This window comes from Silurus meridionalis, chromosome 18, assembly GCF_014805685.1.
Source record: "Silurus meridionalis isolate SWU-2019-XX chromosome 18, ASM1480568v1, whole genome shotgun sequence".
Classification (NCBI taxonomy): domain Eukaryota; kingdom Metazoa; phylum Chordata; class Actinopteri; order Siluriformes; family Siluridae; genus Silurus; species Silurus meridionalis.
In genome coordinates this window covers 12,922,775-12,947,405 of record NC_060901.1, presented here as the reverse complement: position 1 = coordinate 12,947,405, position 24,631 = coordinate 12,922,775, and the positions used below count along the sequence as shown (strand labels likewise).

Here is a 24,631-nt window from a genome sequence, read left to right as displayed (position 1 = left end):
TTTAATGATTGTATTTGTTAAAAGGTTAAAAAATACCTTAACTTGTATACACACACACACACACACACACACACACACACACACACACACACACAGACAGACAGACAGACAGATAGATAGTATATACATAACTTGTAACACACACACACACACACGTATATATATATATATATATATATATATATATATATATATATATATATATATATATATATATATATATATATTTATTTATATATGTATATATGTATATTATATATCTTTTATTATTATTATTATTATTTTATTTTATTTTTTGGTGGGGGGCTGTAATGGTACACAGATTCGTACCAAAATTTTTCAGTACAAGGCTTTCGGTTCGGTTCACATGTGTACCGAATGCAATCCAAACGTGCAGACCGCAAGTGTCAGGGAACCACCTGCCACGCCCCCCTCCGCCGCTATCTCTATCGCTCCCGGCTTTGATTCCAAACACCTGGTCCTCGTTATCTACTCACCTATTTAAACGCCTGTTCCAGAGTCACCGGTCATTGGTTCTTGAACATCATGCTACCAATCTCGGTGATCCTCGACCGCCAGCATTCCCTGTTGGTTCATGCTTCATGCTTGGTTTCTCTCCGCTCTGCTCCGTGGATTACCTCTGTTCCGTGGATCATCTCCGTTCCATGGATTACCCCTCCGTGACAGATCCTACCCGCATTACGAACCACACTCACATGACAGTCCGTAACGCTCCATAACCTGTGTTTGTGTGCGTGTTAACTCAATAAACGATGATTGAGTTACTTCCGCATCCGACTCATGGTCAAGAAGAACCAACCTTAACAAGAAAAGAAGAGATCGCTAAACCACGGTGGATCGGCAACCCGTTTGGACGTCTACCGCTCCTCGCGGATCATGCTTGCCGGCTCCATGCACCTCAGAGAGCTCAATGGAATTCCTGGCTCGCTTCTCCGGCGAAATGGCTGAGTGGGGCAGATTCCTATGGAGCATCGGCATGTATGTGGCTATGCATTCATCCCAATTCCCCTCTGAACATGCCAAAATCGCGTTCTGCATCTCTCTCCTGTCTGGGGATGCTCTTTCTTTGGCCTGAAGAGTGTGGAGCATGAACGAGGGCAACTTTGGTTCATTTTCCAGTTTCACCCAGAAAAATCACTGGAATGTACGGGAGGGTAACAGCGGACCTCCACTACAACCCCCGTCAGCTCTGGGAAGGCTCCACTCCAGTGTTCCACCGTTCCGCTCCAGTGTCCCGCCAAACGAAACAAGTTTCTCTGAGCGCGTCTCTCAGCTCCAGTGCACCTCTGAGCGTGTCTCTCAGCTCCAGTGCACCTCCGAGCACGTCTCTCAGCTCCAGTGCACCTCCGAGCATGTCTCTCAGCTCCAGTGCACCTCTGTGCACGTCGCTCCGCTTCAGTGCACCTCCAAGGGTGCCGCTCCGCTCCGTCTGGCCTCTGTCTGTGCCGCTCCGCTCCGTCTGGCCACCAAGAGTGTACCTGAGTGTACCGCAGCCAGACCGCGACAAGAACAGAACATCGTCGCCAAACCCCTCCGGAAGTGCCGTCACGCCTCCAAGCTCCTCTGAAGGGGACGTCACGCCTTCAAGTCCCTCTGAAGGCGACATAACGCCTCCAAGTTCCCCTGAAGGCGACGTCACGCCTCCAAGTTCCCCAGAAGGCGACATTAAGCCTCCAAGTTCCCCAGAAGGCGCCGTCACGCCTCCAAGTTCCCCAGAAGGTGATGTCACGCCTCCAAGCTCCTCAGAAGGCAACGTCTTGCCCCCAGGCTTCTCAGAAGGTGGCGTCTCGCCTCCAAGCCCCTTTGAAGACGACGTCTCCCCTCCAAGTCCCTCAGAAGGCGACGTCTCGCCTCCAAGCCCCTCTGAAGACGATGTCTCACCTCCAAGTCCCTCTGAAGGGGACGTCTCGCCTCCAAGCCCCTCTGAAGACGATGTCTCACCTCCAAGTCCCTCTGAAGGGGACGTCTCACCTCTGAGCCCCTCTAAAAAAGACGTTTTACCTCCAAGTCCCTCTGAAGGGGACGTCTCACCTCTGAGCCCCTCTAAAAAAGACGTTTTACCTCCAAGTCCCTCTGAAGGTGATGTCTCACCTCCAAGTCCCTCTGAAGGCGACATCTCGCCTCCCAGCCTTTCCAGAAGCCCCATCGCTCTCCCAGGTCTCTTCGAATGCGAGTCCGCGCTCCAAGACCCTTCCGGAAGCCCCGTCACAGCCCAAGGTCCCTCTGAAGGCGATGTGGCACTTCCATGCTCCTCTAAAAGTGATGTCGCCGTCCCAAGTTCCTCTAAGGACGACTCTACAGTCCCACAGTCATTGGTTCTTGAACGTCACGCTACCGATCTCGGTGATCCTCGACCGCTGATTCATGCTTGGTTATTATTATTATTATTATAAAACTTGAAAACATACACAGAAATGCCATGGGTACAAAAGAGAAGCTAGAGTTATTTGCAGTGTCACTGTGGCTGCACTGAAATACGATTTGTAGTTTGTTGTTTTGTGCACACGCAAGACAGTCTAGCGATAGGGATTATTTAGCATTTGCTTCAAGAATTTCTCTTAAAAGGAGAAAATCCTGACAATTCCACATATGGAGGGAGTGAATGCATAAAGGATGAAAGGAATTAAGACATTTGTTAGTATGCTGAAATAATATCTTTAGAAAAGCAAATATTAAATGTAAAACACAAACACACACATCTGTATTACCCAAATGGGGTCTAACAAATTAGATTACCTATTCTATACTGTATGTATTATGATGTCTGAGTATTGAAAGGTTTCTCTTGCCACCAACAGGGGCATTTCTGGGAAGAAGTGTGGCACCATTATTGTGAAGGCTGAGGAACTAAACAACTGCAGAGTAAGTCATCCTTAGTGTTGTTTTATTGTGGATCACAAGATTTTCCTTTGCATTATCTCTGGAAAATGGCATCTTAATGGACAAAGGTGGATATATTAGAGATGTATTAGAATGTGAGAGGTTCATGCCCCAGTACTGCCTTGGCCCTAAGCAAAGCAAAAACAGGCTGACAAAACATCCAGCTAGACTTTTATGGGCCAAAAATCTCATCTCCGCCAAAAACATACACACGTAGATAAAATATTGTTATACATTTACTATATGTAATTTACCATTAACAGATGACAACCAGACTGTAAAGAAGGTGTTTGCACATGCTAGTTGGTGTCCACACGTGTGTGCTTGTCAAAAGGATTTCTCATTTGTCTCCTTTGTTTTGCCACCTGGCATCAGTTAAGCAAATCGAAAAGACTGTGCCAAACCATTTTGTAGTCACACAAAATCATCTGCTCTGAAGAATCTGGTTGCCAAATGCTTAATTATTGGGTACTAGTGCTTCAATGGTTGTATCTTTGTCTCGCAGGAATCTGTAATGATGCAGTTTTGTGGCAACAAGCTGGACAAGAAGGATTTCTTTGGCAAGTCTGACCCTTTCCTTGTATTTTACCGCAGCAACGAGGACGGAACGTGAGTAGGATACACCACTTAAATGATATAGTTGTTTAGGTTCCTTTCAACATTGGAATTAAAATAACATGTTTAGTGTATAAGGGAATAAACATATAAACATAAGGATACTGTTGCAAGGCAACTGGGATTTATGAATGCAGAGTTTAAGCTAATTGATAAATTAGTGTAATATTGTAGCTAGCCATATAGCTTTTTATGTCTCATATTGACAGTGTAAACGCGATAGGGATATTAAAAGTATTAATAATATTCTTATGAATATGGATTTATTCCATAAAGCAATCTAGCTCTAAGTGAAATTCTTTTGTCATTGTATAAACTTAGTTGTTTTGAATGGCCCTACAGACTCCCTATATAACAAATATACCACATAAGGATTAAATCTGCAAACAGCAAATGTAAAACGAATTAATAAACTATTTCATTTATTCTTATTTATTATTTACTTTGTCTGGTATAGTAAGGTAGCCAATCCACCAACCTAGTCTTAGTCTAGCTTTAGTCTAGCTTGGTCTAATCAGCTACTAGCTGTTAAAATCCAGAAAGTGTTGGTCAATCATGTAGCTCATATTTACAAATTGGTTAGCTGTTTTTGCTTTCTTGTAACTTGCTGGAACTAATGAAAATGTATACTTGCTCTACTGTTCTGTTATTTTCTTTAAAATAATGATCTCCGGTTAGTTTCTTTTACAAAAAGGGACTGTTTTGTGAGGTAAAGAAACGCATCATTACCAGATTGTCTGCATCCAAAATGAAAAATACAAACTAATACATAAAGAAATGAATATCTCATTATAGCGAGGATATCTGTTAAAAGACATATAAAAAAAATTGTCTGTCTATCAAGAGTTCATTTTTTTCTCAGTTTTACTGTCACTAATTGGAAATGAGGAACATTTTGTCCCTAATTGCACAACTCTTGTATTTTAATTAGTGCACTGGCAGGTCATTGTCACTGTGCCCTATTAATGCACTCTGAGCTGTGAAAAATCCATATCAGTTGATTGCTAGTACAAAGCAAACTGATTTCTAATGAGGTGACTGAATTTATGACTAATGATTACGGCCTTTTCTAAGTCTAAGAGCAGCAGAATATTGACCTGAGCTGCTGTTTTTTGCTGTAGCCATGTATTCAGATGATAAGAGGTTTATTTTGATGTGTGTGGGTTAGTTGGATAAAAAAAGAGTTTTGTTTGCAGCGGAACAGCAGACAAATCTACAGAAGCAGCATGTAAAATCTATAAGTAAATCCTTCATTACACTCCTGGACAGTTGTGTGGAAGAGAGGAAGGTCTTAGAAGAAAACCTGTTTCTGCAGGACAAACTGCTCATAAAGCTATGCCAAGTAACATAGTCTATAAAAAAAATAAAATAAGACTGGCAATACATGCTTTATACAATCACTGCCAACTTTATTAGGAACACCATACTAATGCTGGGTAAGACCCAACTTTGCTGTCAGAGCAGCCTTAGCTACAGCATAGATTCTACCTGTGTTGGAAACTCCTTTTAGACTGTGGTCTATGTTGATGTGAATGTGGATAAACTCCAGGTTTGTCAGCTGCAAATTCATACTGCAGTGATGATCCTGAGTTCGGTTTATGTCAATGTGTTTCCTGTATGCTTGATTGCTCTTCTTTTTCAGTTTCATTTTGACAGATATTGCTTTTCTTCGGTCGGGCTTAAGCCAGTTTGAAATATTGTTATTTTTCTAGCCAGAAATTCACATACCTTATTTCAACAAGCCTGTCTGCTTATTGTCTTATTTTAGTTTAATGAAATAGGTAGCTAATTCTAAGCCCTTCTTAGTTACTACGGCAACTAACCCGAAGTAACTGTATCACTACATGCTGCTTTGCTATTGGTACCATCCTTTATATGTTACTAAGGCAATGGAGTAATGATAAATTTGTTGCTAAAACATGCAATACTGTTGGTTTCTGCATTTTAGTAATATGTTCCTTCAGCCAGCTACTGAATACACCTGGTGTTTTTAAAATTTTATATTAAAAAAAAGGACAGAAAAGAGAAACTATATCGAGGAATATATTAGAGGAATATATACAGAGGAAGAGGAATATATTAGAATAAAAAATGATATAATAAGAATTTAGTTAATGTCAACATCAATGGTATCCTTTTTATATTTTTATTCTTGCACACTGGACATGGTGATTATTTTTTAGGTTAAGCACAATTTACACTTTGAGAAGAGACTTGCGTTGTTCACCTTTGCCTTCATTCTGGTACTTTAAAATAAACTGTCAAGCTTTTAGGCCTGTGTACATGTTAAGTGCCAAGGCTATGTATATGATTGTGGAAATTCAACAATACTTTATGCATGTGTGTGTGTGACTAAGGTGTCTCTGCTTGTTATAGATTCACCATTTGCCATAAGACAGAGGTGGTAAAGAACACCCTGAACCCTGTATGGCAAGCCTTCAAGATTCCAGTCAGAGCCTTGTGCAATGGAGACTATGACAGGTAGGCCCTCAGAAGCCATGTCTTTCATTTTTATGGTAAACGTAATAACTTACTTAGTCGTCAAAAAATAGGCAGATACAATATTAGAAACCTTCTGAACCTCATTCTCCATTCGAATAAAAAATTAGCCTGAAAATGTTGCATCTGTTTCTCACTCTATCTTATGTTACTTTATGTTGTGTGGCAAGCAAATTGCTTAAAATTATTACAGAATCATATGACATTCATTCATTTTTCACCTCCAATATCAAATTCAGATTCTTGTCTAATATGGATATTGGAAGCAACTGTCTAATAATTCAGATCAGAGGCGCAATGAAATAACATTTTAAAATATTTGAATTTATTTCACCAAGTCCTACAGCTTCATGTATTCTATCTCTGATAAAAGTTTTGACTAGCAGCTAAAATATGATTTTTTTAATTTATTTTATATTTTTTTGCAAACCTGTACACTATTCTGACATCTGTAATGGAAATGCATAAGTGTATAGTGTTTTTCATGATGGATTCTATTATATTAAATATGAAGTGTTTAATAAAACATTCTCACACCCATCACTTTAAGTGTACACCAGTAGTAGTCAAAGTGCTAAGCCCTCTCACTCACCCTTTATAAGAACTAAAGCTTTGGCTGATTGACTGAATAGAGCACTGATTATTGCCACCTGCTTCTGCTTTATCTGTGATTGAAAGTGTTTGAATTTCGGGAACTGCAGGTGTATGTTTATGGAGATAAGACCCTGCAGTACGTCCGTGTACAGAAGTGCTGAGCATCTTGCTACTGTGTTAGCTCTGGTGACAGCATATTGTTAGAATGCAGCCAACATACTGTTTATTTTCTTGTTGTGCCACTACTAACAGTGGCATTGCTGATAGCTGAAACTGATTATGGAACAAAGTTTGCCACCCAAGAAATGAAAACTGAAATCAGTAAATAGAAATTGAGCCTCTCAGCCCTGAACAATGGGTGCAAAACCTTTTCTCAAACTCCTACTGCCTGGCACTGGTTCATGTCTCCTACAGTTTTACAGATAATTCAGGTAAAATGAAGGTTAAGCCATACAAAGGAAATCCAACCCTACTTAGTACACAAGATCCCAAGCTTTTTAAATGGCTCTGTGCAGCACTTAAAACCACACCGCTCTCTGCAGGTTCCAAGGAAACCAATTCACTGCTCATGCTGTAATGTAACACTAATGACTAGCTTTTGTGGCATAGTAGTCTATGATTCATATCTCTTTCTCTGTATCTCTCGCTTACTTGCCCCGTTTGCCCATGCGATGAATAGTAAAATGCAAAATTGCTGTCAGAGATGCTGGCCACAGTCGATGGAAAACTGTTCACTTGCTATTGAAAGAATGATACTTCATCTTCAGATACTTCAGCTACTGAATGAGGTGAAATTTAAAAAAATGGCTGGTGTGAAACAAGATTACAGTACAGTTGTCAAGCTGACATTCTACTATCTCTCTCTCTCTCTCTCTCTCTCTCTCTCTCTCTCTCTCTCTCTCTCTCTCTCTATCTCTGTCTAGAACAATCAAGATTGAGGTGTATGACTGGGACAGAGATGGCAGGTAAAGTGTTGTAGCTATTCAATAAAACACAAACAGCAACTACTCAAAAGTAGCTTCAAATGCTTTAAAAAATATTCTCTTCATTAGATTTGGGATTTAGGGATATGCAGCAAGAGTATACAGCCTAATGGGTCAATTAATATATCATATACACTACACTGGCAAAAGTATTGGGACACCTGACCTTTCCTGATATATGTGGTTCTTCTCCAAACTGTTACCACAAAGCTGGAGGCACTCAGTTGTACAGGATGTCTTTAGATGCGCTCTAATAAAATTTTGCATTCACTCGAACTTCGAAACCCAAACCTGTTCCAGCATGGCAATGCTCCTGTGCACAAAGTGAGCTCCTTGAAGATCTGGTTTACATGCTTCGGACAGGAAGATGGCCTGCTATAGAGCTCTGATATCATCCCTACTGAACACCTTTGGGATAAACCTCAGCTGCACCCCAGGCCTCCTCACCTACATCAGTACCTGCCTTTCGTAATACCCATGTGACTGATGAACACAAGTGTCCATAGGCACACTCCAATATCTAGTGGAACATCTTCCCAGAAATGTGGGGGGAATTTTAAGAGCAAATTGAGACTAAAAGTGGAATGCAATACTCAAAAATCACATACCATACTTATGACCAGGTGACCCAATACTTTTGGCAATATAGTGTATATCAGTCATCCATAAGGGTTGCACAAGCTAGTGTACTATTAATGCTGGTCCCAAGCCAGGTTAAATGGGGATGGTTAGGTTGGAAGGGCATCCAACATAAAACATGTGCCAAATCAAATATGCGGATCACGAGCCAGAATTTCATACCGGATCGGTCGAGGTCCAGGTTACCAATGACTGCCACAGGTATTGTTAGCCAACAGGGTACAGGTGGAAATTGGCTACTGGTGGCCGAAGGAGGAGAAGGAGAGGAGGAAGATGTACTATGACTGGTAAAGGGAGAGAGGTGAAAGGTAGACATGTTGTGTGTTCAGGAGACCAAGTGGAAAGGGAGTAAGGGAAGGAACATTGGAGGTGGGTTTAAACTGTTCTATCATGGTGTGGATGGAGAGAGAAATGGTGTAGGGGTGATCCTGAAGGAAGAGTACAGTAAGAGTGTAATGGAGGTGAAGAGTGTTTCTGGTAGATTGATGAATGTGAAGCTGGAGGTTGAAGGGGTGATGATAAATGCCATCAGTGCTTTTGCTCCACAAATGGGCTATGAGATGGAGAAGAAAGAAAAATTCCGAAGTGAGTTAGATGAAGTGGTGGAGAGTGAATCTAGGAAAAAAAGACAAGTGATTGAGGCAGACTTTAATGGGCATGTTGGTGAAGGGACCAGAGGTGATGAGTAGCTGATGGGTAGGCATGGCCTTAAGGAAAGGAATTTGAAAGGGCAGATGGTGGTGGATTTTGCTAAAAGTATGGAAAGGGCAGTGGTAAATTCATATTTTTTAGAAAAAGGAGAAGCATAGGGTGACATATAAGAGTGGAGGAAGGTGCACACAGGTGGACTATGTTCTATGTAGGAGATGCAACCTGAAGGAGATTGGAGACTAAGGTGTTGGCAGGGGATAGTGCAGATAGACAGCATCGGATGGTGGTCTGTAGGATGGTTTTAATGATTGTGAAGAGTGGAAAGTCGGTTGGACCAGATGACATACCAGTAGAAGCATGGAGATGTTTATGAGAGATGGCGGTGGAGTTTTTAACCAGATTGTTTAAAAAGATTTTGGAAGGTAAGAGGATGCCTTAAAAATAAAGGAGACGTGCAGACCTGCAATAACTACAGGGGAATAAAGTTATGGTATTGTATGAGAAAGTAAGGTGTGGCAGAGAAATGTGTGAGGGTGGTGCAGGACATGTTTGAGGACAGTGTGACAGCAGTGAAGTGTGCAGTAGGAACGACAGACTGGTTCAAGGTGGAGGTTGGACTGCATCAAGGATCAGCTCTGAGCCCTTTCCTGTTTGCAGTGGTAATGGACAGCTTGACAGACGAGGTCAGACAGGAGTCTCCATGGACTATGATGTTTGCAGATGAAATTGTTATTTGTGTTGAGAGGAGGGAGCAGGTAAAGAAGAGCCTGGAGGGGTGTAGGTACCCACTGGAGAGAAGGGGAATGAAAGTCAGTAGAAGTAAGACAGAGTAAATGTGTGTGAATGAGAGGGAGGGCAGTGGACTGGTGGGGTTGCACGGAGAAAAGAAGGTGGAGGTGGATGAGTTTGGGTATTTGGGGGTCAACTGTGCAAAGTAATGTAGAGTGTGTTAGAGAAGTAAAAAAAAGAGTGCAGGCAGGGTGGAGTGGGTGGAGAAGAGTGGCAGAAGTGATTTGTGATAGAAGAGTATCTGCAAGAGGGAAAGTTATAGGACTGTGGTGAGATCTGTGATGTTGTATGGTTTAGAGACAGTGGCATTGAGTAAAAGACAGGAGGTGGAGCTGAAGATGAGTTTCATTGGCAGTGATGACAATAGACAGTATTAGAAATACGTTTATTATAGTGACTGCGCAAGTAATATGTTTTGGAGACAAGGTGAGGGAGGCGCGATTGAGATGGCATGTGCAGAAGAGGAACGTGGGGTATATTGGTAGGAGGATGCTGAGGATGGAGCTGCCAGAAGGGAGGAAAAGAGGAATGCTAAATAGAAGTTTTATGGATGTGGTGAGGGAAGACATGCTGTTGGTTTGAAAGAGGAAGATGTAGAGAAAACGGGAGTATGAAGACGGATGATTCGCGGTGGAGACCCCTAATGGGAGCAGCTGAAAGAAAGAAGAAGAAGTCATTTTAATTTGGTCTGATATTTTGCCAAATATATATATTTTTACGACAAACTTGAATAGGAGTAGGAGTAAGAGTCTGCCTTATTTTGTAAATTAGCTCCGTATCTAGCCATGTACACAGTTTTGTGCAATGGAAAGTATTGCGTGTAATTATACACAGAATATGGACATATCAACATAAACAGAATGTCAAGAGCTAATTAACTACAATAACTTTCAGCAGCATTTTGAGAAGTATAATGTAGATCAATTAGCCAATTATGCTGTGTATATGGAAATGAAACAAAGAAGCATTGGTGCATTAGTATAGAGTTGAATGTCACACTCTTGGAATAGGATTGATTTGCCATTTGGGGGCAAAATAAAATAAAATAGCGATATTATCAGACTAGTGTCTGCAAATGAGAGAACGAAGTTTATTCTAAATGTAAATACATTTAATACATTCAACATTGACTTCGCCATTTCCTTTATTATTATTATTTTAATTTGCTTGATGGCTGTTGTAGCATAAAAGGATCAATTAATTCTGTTCATACTAGACAGTTACTTATTCTTTATCCATAGAATTTATGTGTATGGGCAAACGATTGGGTTTTTCCATATTGTGTTTTCACAATCACCAAAGAGTGAAAAAAGTAAACAAGATGTGATAAAAATATAATATGATCACAACCCTGGATAATTCAAATAAATGTTATTTTTCTTTCTGTGTGCTGTTTGTAAATGTATGTTTGAATGCTTATGTGAACATACAGCCACGATTTCATTGGAGAGTTTTGCACAAGCTACAGAGAGTTATCCAGAGGCCAGTCCCAGTTTAACGTATATGAGGTGGGTCACAGTTTTCCTTTTATATACACGCCTAATTTGGTGCCCAAACCTTTTCTTATAAATTCCAAAAAAACTTGATTGAGTGCCATGGGCCAAAAGTGAATCTAAAATTAAAATAAATGTTCTCGTTACCATGCTTATTCAAAGCTTAAAGAATGTTTGGTTTCATAATGAAGACAAATATTATATTCTTTCAAAATAGCAGAAAATTTTCTCTTGTCTGTGTGCCTCCATCTCTTCATAATTAGCTGTTCGTTGAGCGTCATAAAGCATACTGTAGATGCACATCGAAGTTTGCATGTACATTAAACTAAAAAAGGTCAAATCCAATTATATTTTTTATAATAAATTTTGCTTTACAATTTTTCCATCTTAAAAATAAAACACAATTTTTTATATTACAATAGAAATGAATACTGTGTCAATAGCATTTTGTTTCTCTTTTTATTCATCAGGCCCTAATTTGGGCATCTTTGTCCTAAAGGAACAACTGACTCAAATGCAGCATTTCATTATTATTCCAGCCCATCACAGCCCATCAGTGATAAACATTGCATTTAATTAAAATAAAATCTTTATAAAGGTGTCTTTATTGACACACATGATAGAAAAAAATATGAAAATATGCATTCTTATATTTTACATTATACAGGTTAAATTAGTAAAATTAATATAATGCTTTAATAATGTTTGTTATTAACTTATTCCGGTTTATAAACAAGGAAATTGGAGGCAATTTTTTGCAATTTATTTTTGCTTCACACTGTTACTCACACAACTTAAACAGGATATTTCTTATAAAATAAATGTAAGAGAACAATTATCTATATTAGTATAGTGTAATGTAAGATGTATACTATTAGATTAGATTCTTTTGTAAAAGACTTTAAATGTTAATTCAAGCTACCATAATTTGTTTGAAAAAGTTTCCGCTTGGAAAGCACAGGAGTGGATTGATGATTAGATTTTTTTGCTTAGGATAGAAAGTAATCGAATTATCCATTAAAAAGAAAGTTGACCTCAATATATGATTTAACACACTACAGTTCAAAGCAACCTCCTTCATGCTGGAGTGGCTAGTGTGTGTATTCTGACTAGGGGCGATGGGCGTTTTAATTGTCATTACTGATACATTTATGCACTTGCATGAACATTTTGCTGTCAAACACTCTCTCCTACTCTTCTTGCTTTTGTTTCTCTCTTGCTCTCACTCATACACACTGTTTATTTTAAGTTAGACCCACTTCAGAGTGGTTAAGGAATGCTTCTCATCAAGGACTTCCTGCTTTCACTGTGGTGTGTGTTTTCCTGCATTCTGATCAAATATGCTTTGCTGATGTTTAGGAATGCACATTTTGGCATAAATATTGTACCAAGTTTCTCTTCATTTACAGAACCAGATTAGTTAACATTTACCAGCATACTGTTTATGTGCTGCATCTAAAGAGTCTGAGTTACCACTAATATGAACTTTAAAATATTTCCTGTAATTAGAAAATACTGCAAAACTCTGTAAGGATGGCCTTCATAAAACACGGCTGGTAATTTGGTTTACAAGATTATGCAGTTGTAGCTCTATGGTTAAACCCTGGAATGCTCATGAGACAGGTTATTAGTTCAAAACCTAATACAACCATTGCTACAGAATGCCTTTGAGCATTATCCTCAAATCTTAACTGCTCAGTTGTTTAAAGGACAAGGGTATAACAAATGGCATAAATGTAAACAGGTAAATATTATATGGGGCAGAAAACAAAAAACAACAAGCATTTGGTTACAATATTACCCAGAGACATTAGCCACCAACACATGCAAAGTGAACTTGAACTGAATTACCAAAGCATGGATTTCTCACTAATAAGGTTTTTAGAGACATTATACAAAGGGGAAGTACTACTCCAGGATCCTTGGGAATCTTGACATAATTCTCCCCTTACAAAATGGTAATGACCTCCAGAGAGATGCAGTGAATGATGTTTTGCATACAGCACTAGTATTGAGATAATCTGCTGTTCTCCAGTAGTCTCAAACCGATTGATAATGGGCACAGAACTGGTTTAAAATACTGTCAGTTAAAATCATGCAAGACTGACTTCTATAGGGTTTTTTACACATTTGGGATCAGATCTACTGAGCAAATATGTCAGAATATATGTTTGAAAATGCTGAAGTGCATATTTTTCAAGTGACTATTTTTGACTCTCTCACAAATGGATTAAAAAAAATGTCTGTCCCAACAGGTCATTAATCCAAAGAAAAAAGACAAGAAGAAAAAATACCTCAATTCTGGAACGGTACGTACAATATGGGTAATGTTTATCCTCTTGTGTGCATGGCGTAGGAGTAATCTGTGCAGTGGAATATCGTATCATAAAAAAAATTTCCACTGCCATATTAGTGCAGCCCTGATTGGATTTTATAGTAAATGGATGCTGTGTACTGTAAAATTAATGAGGTGTAAGAATTTGCCGGAGGCAGTCAGTATGCTCTGTTCGAACTGTCTTCTTGCTCTCTTTCCACTGTTAGGTAACACTTCTGTCATTCCTCGTGGATATTGAAGTCACCTTCCTAGACTACATTAAGGGCGGGTGAGTGGCCATTTCTACGCACCACTTGCAAGCACCAAAATATAGGCCAGATCAAAGTAAGTGTGACTCATAGGTAGCAATTTTTTTATTTTCTTTGCTTTCAGTGAATACACTGCATTCAGTGAGGATTTTTTTTTGTGTAGCATTTTTAAACACAATGTTGCTGTTCTCTAGTGCAAAGCTGCAGGACTTTTGAATGTCACCTATATCCTGCTGAGAGATTGGAGTGGAATGAATACGTTCAGGCAAAAAAACGTGGGTGAATAAGTCCATTCAGAGTGGTGGGGATAGATTTGGTCAGTGCTAATCCTTGCCCAGGTGTGTGTGTGTGTGTGTGTGTGTGTGTGTGTGTGTGTGTGTGTGTGTGAGGGCTGAATGAAAGTCATTATGGTTACCTGTCGCTCTAAGAAAGGTGAAAAAAGGTTTGTTCATGTGTGCTAGACGTCATGCCCACGTCAAGCGATGCTTTTTAGGAGGAAGGCCAGATGCTGCTTCTTCTCAGGCGGCCATTTTAATGGCTATACTCTCCTTTTAGCCTCACATGCTGCTCTAAAGGTCAGTGCACCGTGGATGGATTCAACTCTTTATGGTCAATGCAGGCTGTTTTTCTATCCCGGTTTCTCTCTCCAGTTTTACTATTGATTCATTCATTCATAAAGACTGTTATATCGGAGTTGTTTTCACATGATAGCATTTAAAAACAAGCTTTTATGAAAAAACTAGCCACATCTCCCAGTTCTTTCTCTCTCACACTCACTTACTGTGTAATAGCTGTGTCAGACTGATTAGGGCCATGGTTTATCCAGAGTCTATGTTGTAAACATTGGGCGTGAGGCAGGAATACATCCTGGATAGGACATCAGTCAATTGCAGGACATTCTTCACACATACCTGGGGGCAGTTTCTTAAATGGAAAGCCCAAAAAAAAGCCCTTGAAAGTCTGCACAGACAATAACCCAAGCTATGGTTTGAACTGGGAACCCAGGAGATGTACCACTGTAGGACCCACTGTTTCCAAAAGCAATGCATATTGTTGTGCACTCTTTTTAGTGGAACTTGGTATAAAAATGAATGTTGGCAACATTTTGATGTTGCCTTTTGTGCTTCATGTCCCTGTCAACTGGCTGGCCTCTGGTAAATCGTGTGAAGCCACTTGACCTAACTACCTGCAAGATAAAGAATGGTATGCAGGTGCACTGTCAGTCAATATTAGCCAGAATAGAATTTTGCACTGGGATCTGGTTTTGGGAACTACCTAATATCTAAATTTATATCCACCCAGAGACTCATTCAGTCATATAGTATATATTGTGGGGGTTTTTTCTGGTTTTTTTCTGGTCCTTTTCCTGCTTCATTCCTTTGCATTCACCCAGCTGAGTGGAGTGATTGGCACTCCATATGAAGTGCACCTCATTATCCGATAATTACTGGATAAGTGTTATTCAGGCATCTGCTAAATTGCAGTGTGTTTGATTTTTTATTTACAAATAATTGCCATTTCTGCCATTTCCAAACAAAGAAAATCATTGGATTGTAATCCTTGTATATTTTTACTATTTAGTCAGAGTGTGCTTATAAGTGTCTTGTATTTGTCGTCCATTGTCAAAATATCAGTGGTTTATTCTCAGCGCTCCCTTGTGGTTCAGTCTGTTTAGTCTGATTACAGTTCAGATTTTTTAGTTCTTTAATCAGGATAAATCTTTCTCATTAGTCCCTGTAATCTTAATTCACATTATAATAGTTATTTTATTTTTTTACAAGAGCTCATTAACCTAGACCCCAAATTTAACCTTAAATATCTGGGTTGGTTGTAATTACTTAAAAGAAAAGAAGTATCTCTACTAAATATGCCACTAACCACAATTAAATTGGTATCATGAAGCAAGTGGAGCAGCATTTATTTCATGACAACAATAGAGATGTTCAGTATATTTAATAATATACAGTGAGAAAAATAAGTATTTGAACACCCTGCAAGTATTTTGCAAGTTCTCCCACTTAGAAATCATGGAGGAGTCTGAAATTGTCACCGTAGGTGCATGTCCACTGTGAGAGACATAATCTAAAAAAAAAAATCCAGAAATCACAATATATGATTTTTTAACTATTTATTTGTATGATACAGCTGCAAATAAGTATTTGAACACCTGAGAAAGTCAATGTTAATATTTGGTACAGTAGCCTTTGTTTGCAATTACAGAGGTCAAACGTTTCCTGTAGTTTTTCACCAGGTTTGCACACACTGCAGGAGGGATTTTGGCCCACTCCTCCACACAGATCTAGATCAGTCAGGTTTCTGGCCTGTCGCTGAGAAACACGGAGTTTGAGCTCCCTCCAAAGATTCTCTATTGGGTTTAGGTCTGAGACTGGCTAGGCCACGCCAGAACCTTGATATGCTTCTTACAGAGCCACTCCTTGGTTATCCTGGCTGTGTGCTTCGGGTCATTGTCATGTTGGAAGACCCAGCCTCGACCCATCTTCAATGCTCTAACTGAGGGAAGGAGGTTGTTCCCCAAAATCTCGCAATACATGGCCCCGGTCATCCTCTCCTTAATACAGTGCAGTCGCCTGTCCCATGTGCAGAAAAACACCCCAAAGATGATGCTACCACCCCATGCTTCACAGTAGGGATGGTGTTCTTGGATGGTACTCATCATTCTTCTTCCTCCAAACACGTTTAGTGGAATTATGACCCAAAAGTTCTATTTTGGTCTCATCTGACCACATGACTTTCTCCTATGACTCCTCTGGATCATCCAAATGGTCATTGGCAAACTTAAGACGTGCCTGGACATGTGCTGGTTTAAGCAGGGGAACCTTCCGTGCCATGCATGATTTCAAACCATGATGTCTTAGTGTATTACCAACAGTAACCTTGGAAACGGTGGTCCCAGCTTTTTTCAGGTCATTGACCAGCTCCTCCCGTGTAGTTCTGGGCTGATTTCTTACCTTCCTTAGGATCACTGAGACCCCATGAGGTGAGATCTTGCATGGAGCCCCAGTCCGAGGGAGATTGACAGTCATGTTTAGCTTCTTCTATTTTCTAATGATTGCTCCAACAGTGGACCTTTTTTCACCAAGCTGCTTGGCAATTTCCCCGTAGCCCTTTCCAGCCTTGTGGAGGTGTACAACTTTGTCTCTAGTGTCTTTGGACAGCTCTTTGGTCTTGGCCATGTTAGTATTTGGATTCTTACTGATTGTATGGGGTGGACAGATGTCTTTATGCAGCTAACGACCTCAAACAGGTGCATTTAATTTAGGATAATAAATGTAGTGGAGGTGGACATTTTAAAGGCAGAATAACAGGTCTTTGAGGGTCAGAATTCTAGCTGATAGACAGGTTTTCAAATACTTATTTGCAGCTGTATCATACAAATAAACAGTTTAAAAATCATATATTGTGATTTCCGGATTTTTTTTTTTTAGATTATGTCTGTCACAGTGGACATGCACCTACGATGACAATTTCAGACCCCTCCATGATTTCTAAGTGGGAGAACTTGCAAAATAGCAGGGTGTTCAAATACTTATTTTCCTCAATGTAGTTGTTATGCAATGTATGCACAATAACAGAAACACATGTATGTACGTGGTAAGCACATTTATGATAATAAGCATGCAAACAAATCCAAAACAGCAGGCAAAACTAAGAAAGGTAAAAGAGACTATGGTTGGGCAATCAGCAAACAACAATTCAAGGGCATAAACAAGAACATGAAAAATAACCATGATCAGGATACCGAAAACCATGAAACAAAAACAGCTCAGTATTTGCAACTAAACTAAGAAGTTACATTGCAAAGACAAGATGGAAACTAAGGAGTATTTGCACATCATTAAGACAAGGCAGTGAGACCATATCTAATGTTGATGCAATAGAAGTTTAATTTAAAGATGTCATTCATTTAAAGTTATATTTCTAGTTTGTTCATTTTTTAAACAAAATGGCAAATGTATTCAATTATATATCAAATATCCAATTATTTCATATTATGCTACTAGTATAGAGTGCTAATGCTCAGTTTTACTCAGTGTTCACAAAACCAAACATCTAGTTTAGACCACTACAACAAGTATCAAAGATCAGTTCAATAAACTTGGGAAATGCATGAATTTATTAAAGCATTTTGAGGGATTTAAATGTGTAAAACTTTTATTGGAAATAAGATAAGGAAATCTATTCTATTTTTAGGTCTATGGTAAGATCTGTAGATCCCAGATGGTTTTCTGTATATATTTACAGATGTTGTAATTAAGCTGTCAGCTGTGAAACATAATAGGAACCAGCAGATGGTAGGCGGTTATACATCAGGGATATGGCGATTATGACAGGGAATGACATGATATTGAAGAGGATAAACAGGATGAGTGAAGAATGTCTCATGACACATCACACCAGTTTTTACCAGCATAGACAATGCGGTAAAATTTCTATTAAAATGGTGTATGAATAATGTATAAGTGTTTGGCTGTATGTATTGTGTATAAGTGCTATAGGTAGGTACGGTTGAGGTGGAAAACATTTAATATGAGATGCAATTATGTCATGTACCTGGGGAAAAAAGTTTTAAAACAAATGTTTAGAATGTATGTAGAAAGAATTAGATATATATGTGTATCAACAGACTGGTGGAGCTATTCTTCTTTTGCATGGAAATGCTGCACTTTATTACTTTCCCATGATATAGAGGGTAATAGTAAATAATCCCAAATGCTGCTTTTAAGACGCTCATACAAAACAAACTCATAACACTTAGTACTGGATGGCTGGGTATTATTCTCCAAGGGAGTTTTTCCTCACCACTGTTGCTTGTCAAGAATAAATCAGAAAATTTGGGCATCTGTAAAATTGCGTTATGACTTGATTGTTTAAACTGCTATACAAAATGAAATTTTAAATTGAAAATGTAGCTGAATTGTAAGTACATGATATGTAGTTCTTATGGTCCAATTACATACTCTACATTGACTTCCTGGTATAAACAACAAATTGAATAAACATAAGAACCAAACATCCCCCTCCAACCTCACCACCACCCCCCACGGGTGACTCCGTTCACAAGCGTTTATACCCTTAAAGGTAAAGTGCATCACTAATAGTGTAGCAGTGTAGCACTATGCTGTAATGTTACAGAGTTTGCAAACTGACTGATTAGACCATAGGCAATTTTAGCTTCACTTCTGTGGCAATTCTACTGCTTCCTGATCAGTCACCCTTATAAGCACCCCCCCCCAAATCCCCACTTACATCATCCCCTGGCATAGAATGTGTGTTATGAGGCATCTCACTTGCGCAACCAAAATCCTTTCTGCACTTTCCAGACAGAAGAAGCATATATTCTAATAATTGTTGCTTTATCTCCAAAAGGCTTCTAGGGGGATTTAGGGTTCTCGTCTGAACAGATCTTTTGCTGTTTGATGCAATAATGATTCTCACTATGCCTATTCCACAGATGTTTTTTCCTCTTTTTATTTTTTTTATTTTTACTAAAGGTTTGAGAAGCACATATCAAGTATGACAGATTTTACTCTACTCAGTCTCTATTCACTCAAAATACGATTGCAGGGTTGGACAGATTGAGAAATAGCTCTCGGAGTGTTGGTCAGATTCAGTGCGTTTGGATATATTTTTAAAAGGTGTCACAAAACAGCAATAGTTCAGGCGTTTGTCAATTTCGACACACTGATACGGCGACTTTAATTCCACTGTTTCTTTTTTCCCATTTTATGCAGTTGAGACATTGGAAAGGTCAGCTCCATAAGCAGCCTCATTTTGCAAGACATCACACTTAGCTACACTAATAATGGAAATGAGTTAGATGGAAGTTGATGCAATGGGTTGCAATGTCACACCATCTTTAACAGGTTTTTTTGCACCATGATTAGTTCTGTGTTGCTAATGCAGTTGCTCGGCAGTGTAAGTGTTCTCATAGACGAAGCTTGTCAAGCATCCTTTATAATCTACTTCACAGAGATGTTAAAGTCTTCATTTTCCTATAGTACATTTGCAGCTTTATAAAAACATACAATGTAAAGTTGTAAAAGAAAAAGAAACTTTTATCTCAGAGAGGTGTCACCGGGGATTCGTATGAGTTTTTCATCTGCAATATGTGGCTCTATCTTCCCATCTTATTACCTGGATTTGCGTTCAGATATAATGGTCTCTATTTTACACCCCGAATTGCAGAGAGCTCCAGCAAGCAGCTGCTGCTGCTAAGCCTCTGTTTATTGAACTGTCATCTTCTATTGAAAGGTACTGATGTGCCATTATGGGGAGGGGAGAAAATCTTGCTCTTTTTCTTCCTTTGTGCCCTCGCAGATGGTGGTGTTTCCCTGTGGGGTCTTGGCTCGGCTTTCAACTGACATATGTACTGCTAATAATTGTTTTCTGTCTGGGCACTGGAGGCAAAAGGATTTTAACTCTTTTATCATTGGGGAAAGAATGCACTTCTGAAAGAAGTATTGCATTTTTTTTATTATTATTATTATATGCAATCACTGCTTGTTTGAGCATTTAAAAGTCAAAATGAAATCCCTTTCTAATCTGTGCCTTAATTAACAGGCCATGGTGTCAGATTAATGAAGAGTGCCTGAGTTTGTGTAATGCTGGGGCACTCTAAACTTTGGAAGAGCCATTAGTTCCTCGTCACTAGTGTGGACTGGCAGGACTGAGGACTCCCAAGTGAATGTGTTCTACACCAACACAAAATGCACATCCTTTTTTCCTTCCTGTTGCCTTCTATCTTGCACGCTTGCTACTTATGACATGTTGCACATTCTGAAATTTTACTCGTGAGATTTCTGGAAATGTCAACATACCATTCTTAAGAAAAAAAATCTGTTGTATTTTCTAACTCTGAAGGCAGGATGCGGTTCAAGTACATTGTGGCAGTCAGTGAGTGTATATGTAGAGTCTGCAGGCTCAAGCATCTTCAGCTCAGGTTATTCCATCAGTGTTCATTTATATTCTGCAGTTTATTTGGTCCTTGTATAAACACTTATTGGCTATTTTATCAGGTAAAACTTCCATATTAGCTATTTAACCAGGTAAAACTGCTATATTTGCTATACTCCTAGGTAGCTGAATAATACGAACAATAATGACCTTCTGCTATTCCATGCGTTTCTCTGCTACAAGTCTATATCAGGTGTAGTGTTGTTGCTGACCGCCATATGTCTCTGCTGGTTTGTTGATAGTCTGCTAACTGCAAACAGCAGTCCTGTGGTAACTGATAAAGAGCTGAAGGATGATGAACGCAAATTGTGTTAGCTCAAATAATGCCCAGTGTAGAACACCACTATAAATATACATGACAATAAATGTAATACTTAAGACATCTTTATTCTTTCTGTTACCATGGCTACAGTTTTATTGTGAGCATCTTTACCCTCAGCTTGCCACCCCCAGCTTGATAGACTGGCCATTCCTAAACTCAAGCATTTGTTTAAAACAAAAAAAAAAAGAAAACCTACTCGTGCACATAGCAAATTGTTCTGCCAACTTAGTCAGTGTGCAATAAATTGTATTTGAAATTAAGAAGAATTCATATATACAGTGGTGTTAAAAAATTGTCCTTATTTCTTTTTTTTTGCATGTTTGTCACAATTTAATGTTTTAGATCATCAAACTAATATAAATATTAGTAAAAAGATAACATGTGAACACAACATGCAGTTTTTAAATTAAGGTTTTTATTATTGAGGGAAAACACAATCCAAAATGACATGGCCCTGTGTAAAAATGTGTTTGCCCCTAAACCTAATAACTGGTTGGGCCACCCTTAGCACCAACAACTGCAATCAAGCATTTGTGATAAATTGCAATGAGTCTGTTACAGGGTTGTGGAGGAATTTTGGTCCACTCATCTATGTAAAATTGTTGTAATTCAGCTACATTGAAGGGATTTCGAGTATGAACTGCCTTTTTAAGGTCATGCCACAGCACCTCAATAGGATTCAGGTCAGGATTTTGACTAGGCCACACAAACAAATGGCCGGACATTCTCCTGCAGGATTTTTTTGGTAAACAGCAGAATTCCTGGTTCCACTGATCACAGCAAGTCTTCCAGGTCCTGAAGCAGCAAAACAGCCCCAGACCATCACACTACCACCACCATATTTTAATGTTGGTATGATGTTCTTTTTTCTGAAATGCGGTGTTACTTTTACACCAGACGTAATAGGACACACACCTTCCAAAAAGTAAAATTTTTGTCTCGTCAGTCCCCAGAGTATTTTCCCAAAAGTCTTGGGGATCATCAAGATGTTTTCTGGCAAAACTGAGATGAGCCTTTATGTTCTTTTTGCTCAGCAGCGGTTTTGGTTTTGGAACACTGCCATGCAGACCATTTTCGCCCAGTCTCTTTCTTATGGTGGAGTCATGAACACTAAACTTAACTGAGGCAAGTGAGGCCTGCAGTTCTTTAAATGTTGTTGTGGGGTCTTTTGTGACCTCTTGGATGAGCCGTCGCTGTGCTCTTAGGGTAATTTTGGTCGGCCGGCCACTCCTGGGAAGGTTCTCCACTGTTCCATGTTTTTGCCATTTGTGAATAATGGCTCTCACTGTGGTTCACTGGAGTCCCAAAGCTTTAGAAATGGCTTTATAACCTTTTCCAGACTAATAGATCTAAATTACTTTCTTTCTCATTTGTTTCTGAATTTCTTTGGATCTCAGCATGCCGTATAGCTTTTGAGGATCTACTTCACTTTGTCAGGCAGGTCCTATTTAAGAGATTTCTTGATTGCAAACAGGTGTGGCAGTAATCAGGCCTGGGTGTGGCTAAAGAAATTTAACTCAGGTGTGATAAACCACAGTTTTAACAGGGGGGCAAGCACTTTTTCAGACAGGGCCATGTAGTTTTGGATTTTGTTTTCCCTCAATAATACAAACCTTCATTTACAAACTGCATGCTGTGTTCACTTGTGTTATCTTTTACTAATATTTTAAGTAATTTTATGATCTGAAACATTAAAGTGTGACAAACATGCAAAAAAAAAGTTCTTAGAATCATTTTTTTACACTACTATAGAAGAATTCTGTGAAAAAAGTGATTTTTTAACTTTAACATTCAATTATCTATCTTTTTAAATGTATTACATTTTAAAATAGAAAATACTGGTTCCAAAATAATTGGAATGTTTTATAATGAATATTTTGTGTAACCTGCCCTAGAGAGACAATGATACTTATTCTCTTTTACATAAAGAACATTTGTTGTTACTTTATATTATTAGGTTTGTGTTTTTGAGTACAGACCATGGGTTTTGAATAGTGTTTATCCCAAGACTGAAAGAGTAATTGCACAGTTTCTGTGTTGATTTGAAGTGGTGTTTGGTACTGTACAGCATCTTGCAAATTTTTGTCTTGAATCTGCTGGCAGAGGCATCCAATTTTGGGCTGATATATTCTGAAATCTTACCAAAATACAAGTGATCTACCACCATTTATCAAGGCCTTGTTTTAAACACTGTTCTCTTTTGTATTTTGGTCTAAAAAATAAAACAAAATAGACAGGGCCACAGTTCCAGCTGTGCAGTCTTTTAGGAAGGCTGTTAAAGTGTTCTACATTCTGTGACAGATGTGCAGTGAGCTAAATCACCTAGCTGAAGGTGATTTTGGTCTGTGTTGAGAACAGGGAGAAGACTGATCACTGCTGCTCCCCCCATCAGCTGGATGCTGCACTCAGAGCAGATGGCCGAGAGATGAACTGGGCATCATCTACACATTAGTGCATGTTCACCCAGACCTTTCTTGCTCTCTTCTATTTTCTATTACCAAGCATCTGTTAATCGAGCTAGGCCAGCAGGGTTGTATTCCTCATAGAATACCTTTACTCAATAAGCACCAAAGAATTCCATCAATGTCCTTTTTTTTTGAGCTGCCACGGCACTTTAAATTGCTATGAAATAGTGATTATATCGATTTACAGTTTTCTAAAAGACATTTTAATGCAGTTTAGGGGAAAATCTTGTGAACTTACTGGGGTTGACGTCAATTAAATAACTATTGAATAAGCCAATAAGAAGTAAGGAATGAAACATGATTGTGTGCACTTTAGGAGGAAAATGAAGCATAGAAGCAGATCTGCTATAAAACCACTCCTCAAAAGTGTTTTATCGCACAGCAATTTGCCAACAATATTTTATTTTATTAAATAACATGCCATAGAGTTGACCCTATAACACTTCTGTTTAATGTTGTGGAATGATCGTGAAACCAGTTCATTCCTATTATAGCAGCAATAAACAGCTGTTCTCTTCTCAGCATCTCTTTTTTTATCACTTGAAATTAATAAAACAGAAAATTGCAGTTTTCATCATATCTAACCACAAATTCTGCGATCTTCAAGATTTTCTTTACCAGTGCAAGAAAGAAACAGCTTTTCCTTGGTACTGTTAAAATGTAACACAAGAGACTTCTTTCAAAATTACTAAAATATTTTTATACATATGGTAATACGATTTCGAAACGACTCACTTTTTCATTCAATTTGTAATGGAAAAATTGTGACTATGATGATGCACCTGGCATAAAATCACGGTAAGCTAATAAAAATAATGCATTAGAATGAGTGCATTAATATAATAATATAATATAATTTCTGTTTTTATAGCTGGTGAATAACTTCTGACCTTTTGCAAATGAGTTATAATTGAAATTATAACTCACAGGCATCCTGTTTATTTATGCATGTGATAACCACAAGTTTACTGATAGCTAAATAACAGTGCCAAAATCACCTACAGTAAAAGTGTCCAAATGTTTTTAGGCCAGAAGCTTTTTTGGCAATAAAACTATTCAACTGTTATTCAACATAGAATTTTCTGTTATGTAATGTAATTTAGATGCTGTTCTTCCTCCACC

The 24,631-nt window shown here is 38.7% G+C and overlaps 1 protein-coding gene across 1 annotated transcript in view; it reads left to right on the top strand.

Moving 5' to 3' along the window:
• Nucleotides 1–24,631, top strand: part of LOC124401014 (copine-8) — a 140,564-nt gene that overhangs the window by 94,250 nt on the left and 21,683 nt on the right. The window contains exons 7-13 of the mRNA XM_046872901.1: nucleotides 2,820–2,883; nucleotides 3,407–3,510; nucleotides 5,893–5,997; nucleotides 7,533–7,574; nucleotides 11,104–11,179; nucleotides 13,420–13,473; nucleotides 13,706–13,767. Of these exons, the coding sequence (XP_046728857.1) occupies nucleotides 2,820–2,883; nucleotides 3,407–3,510; nucleotides 5,893–5,997; nucleotides 7,533–7,574; nucleotides 11,104–11,179; nucleotides 13,420–13,473; nucleotides 13,706–13,767 (507 nt within the window). The remainder of the gene's footprint in view (nucleotides 1–2,819; nucleotides 2,884–3,406; nucleotides 3,511–5,892; nucleotides 5,998–7,532; nucleotides 7,575–11,103; nucleotides 11,180–13,419; nucleotides 13,474–13,705; nucleotides 13,768–24,631) is intronic.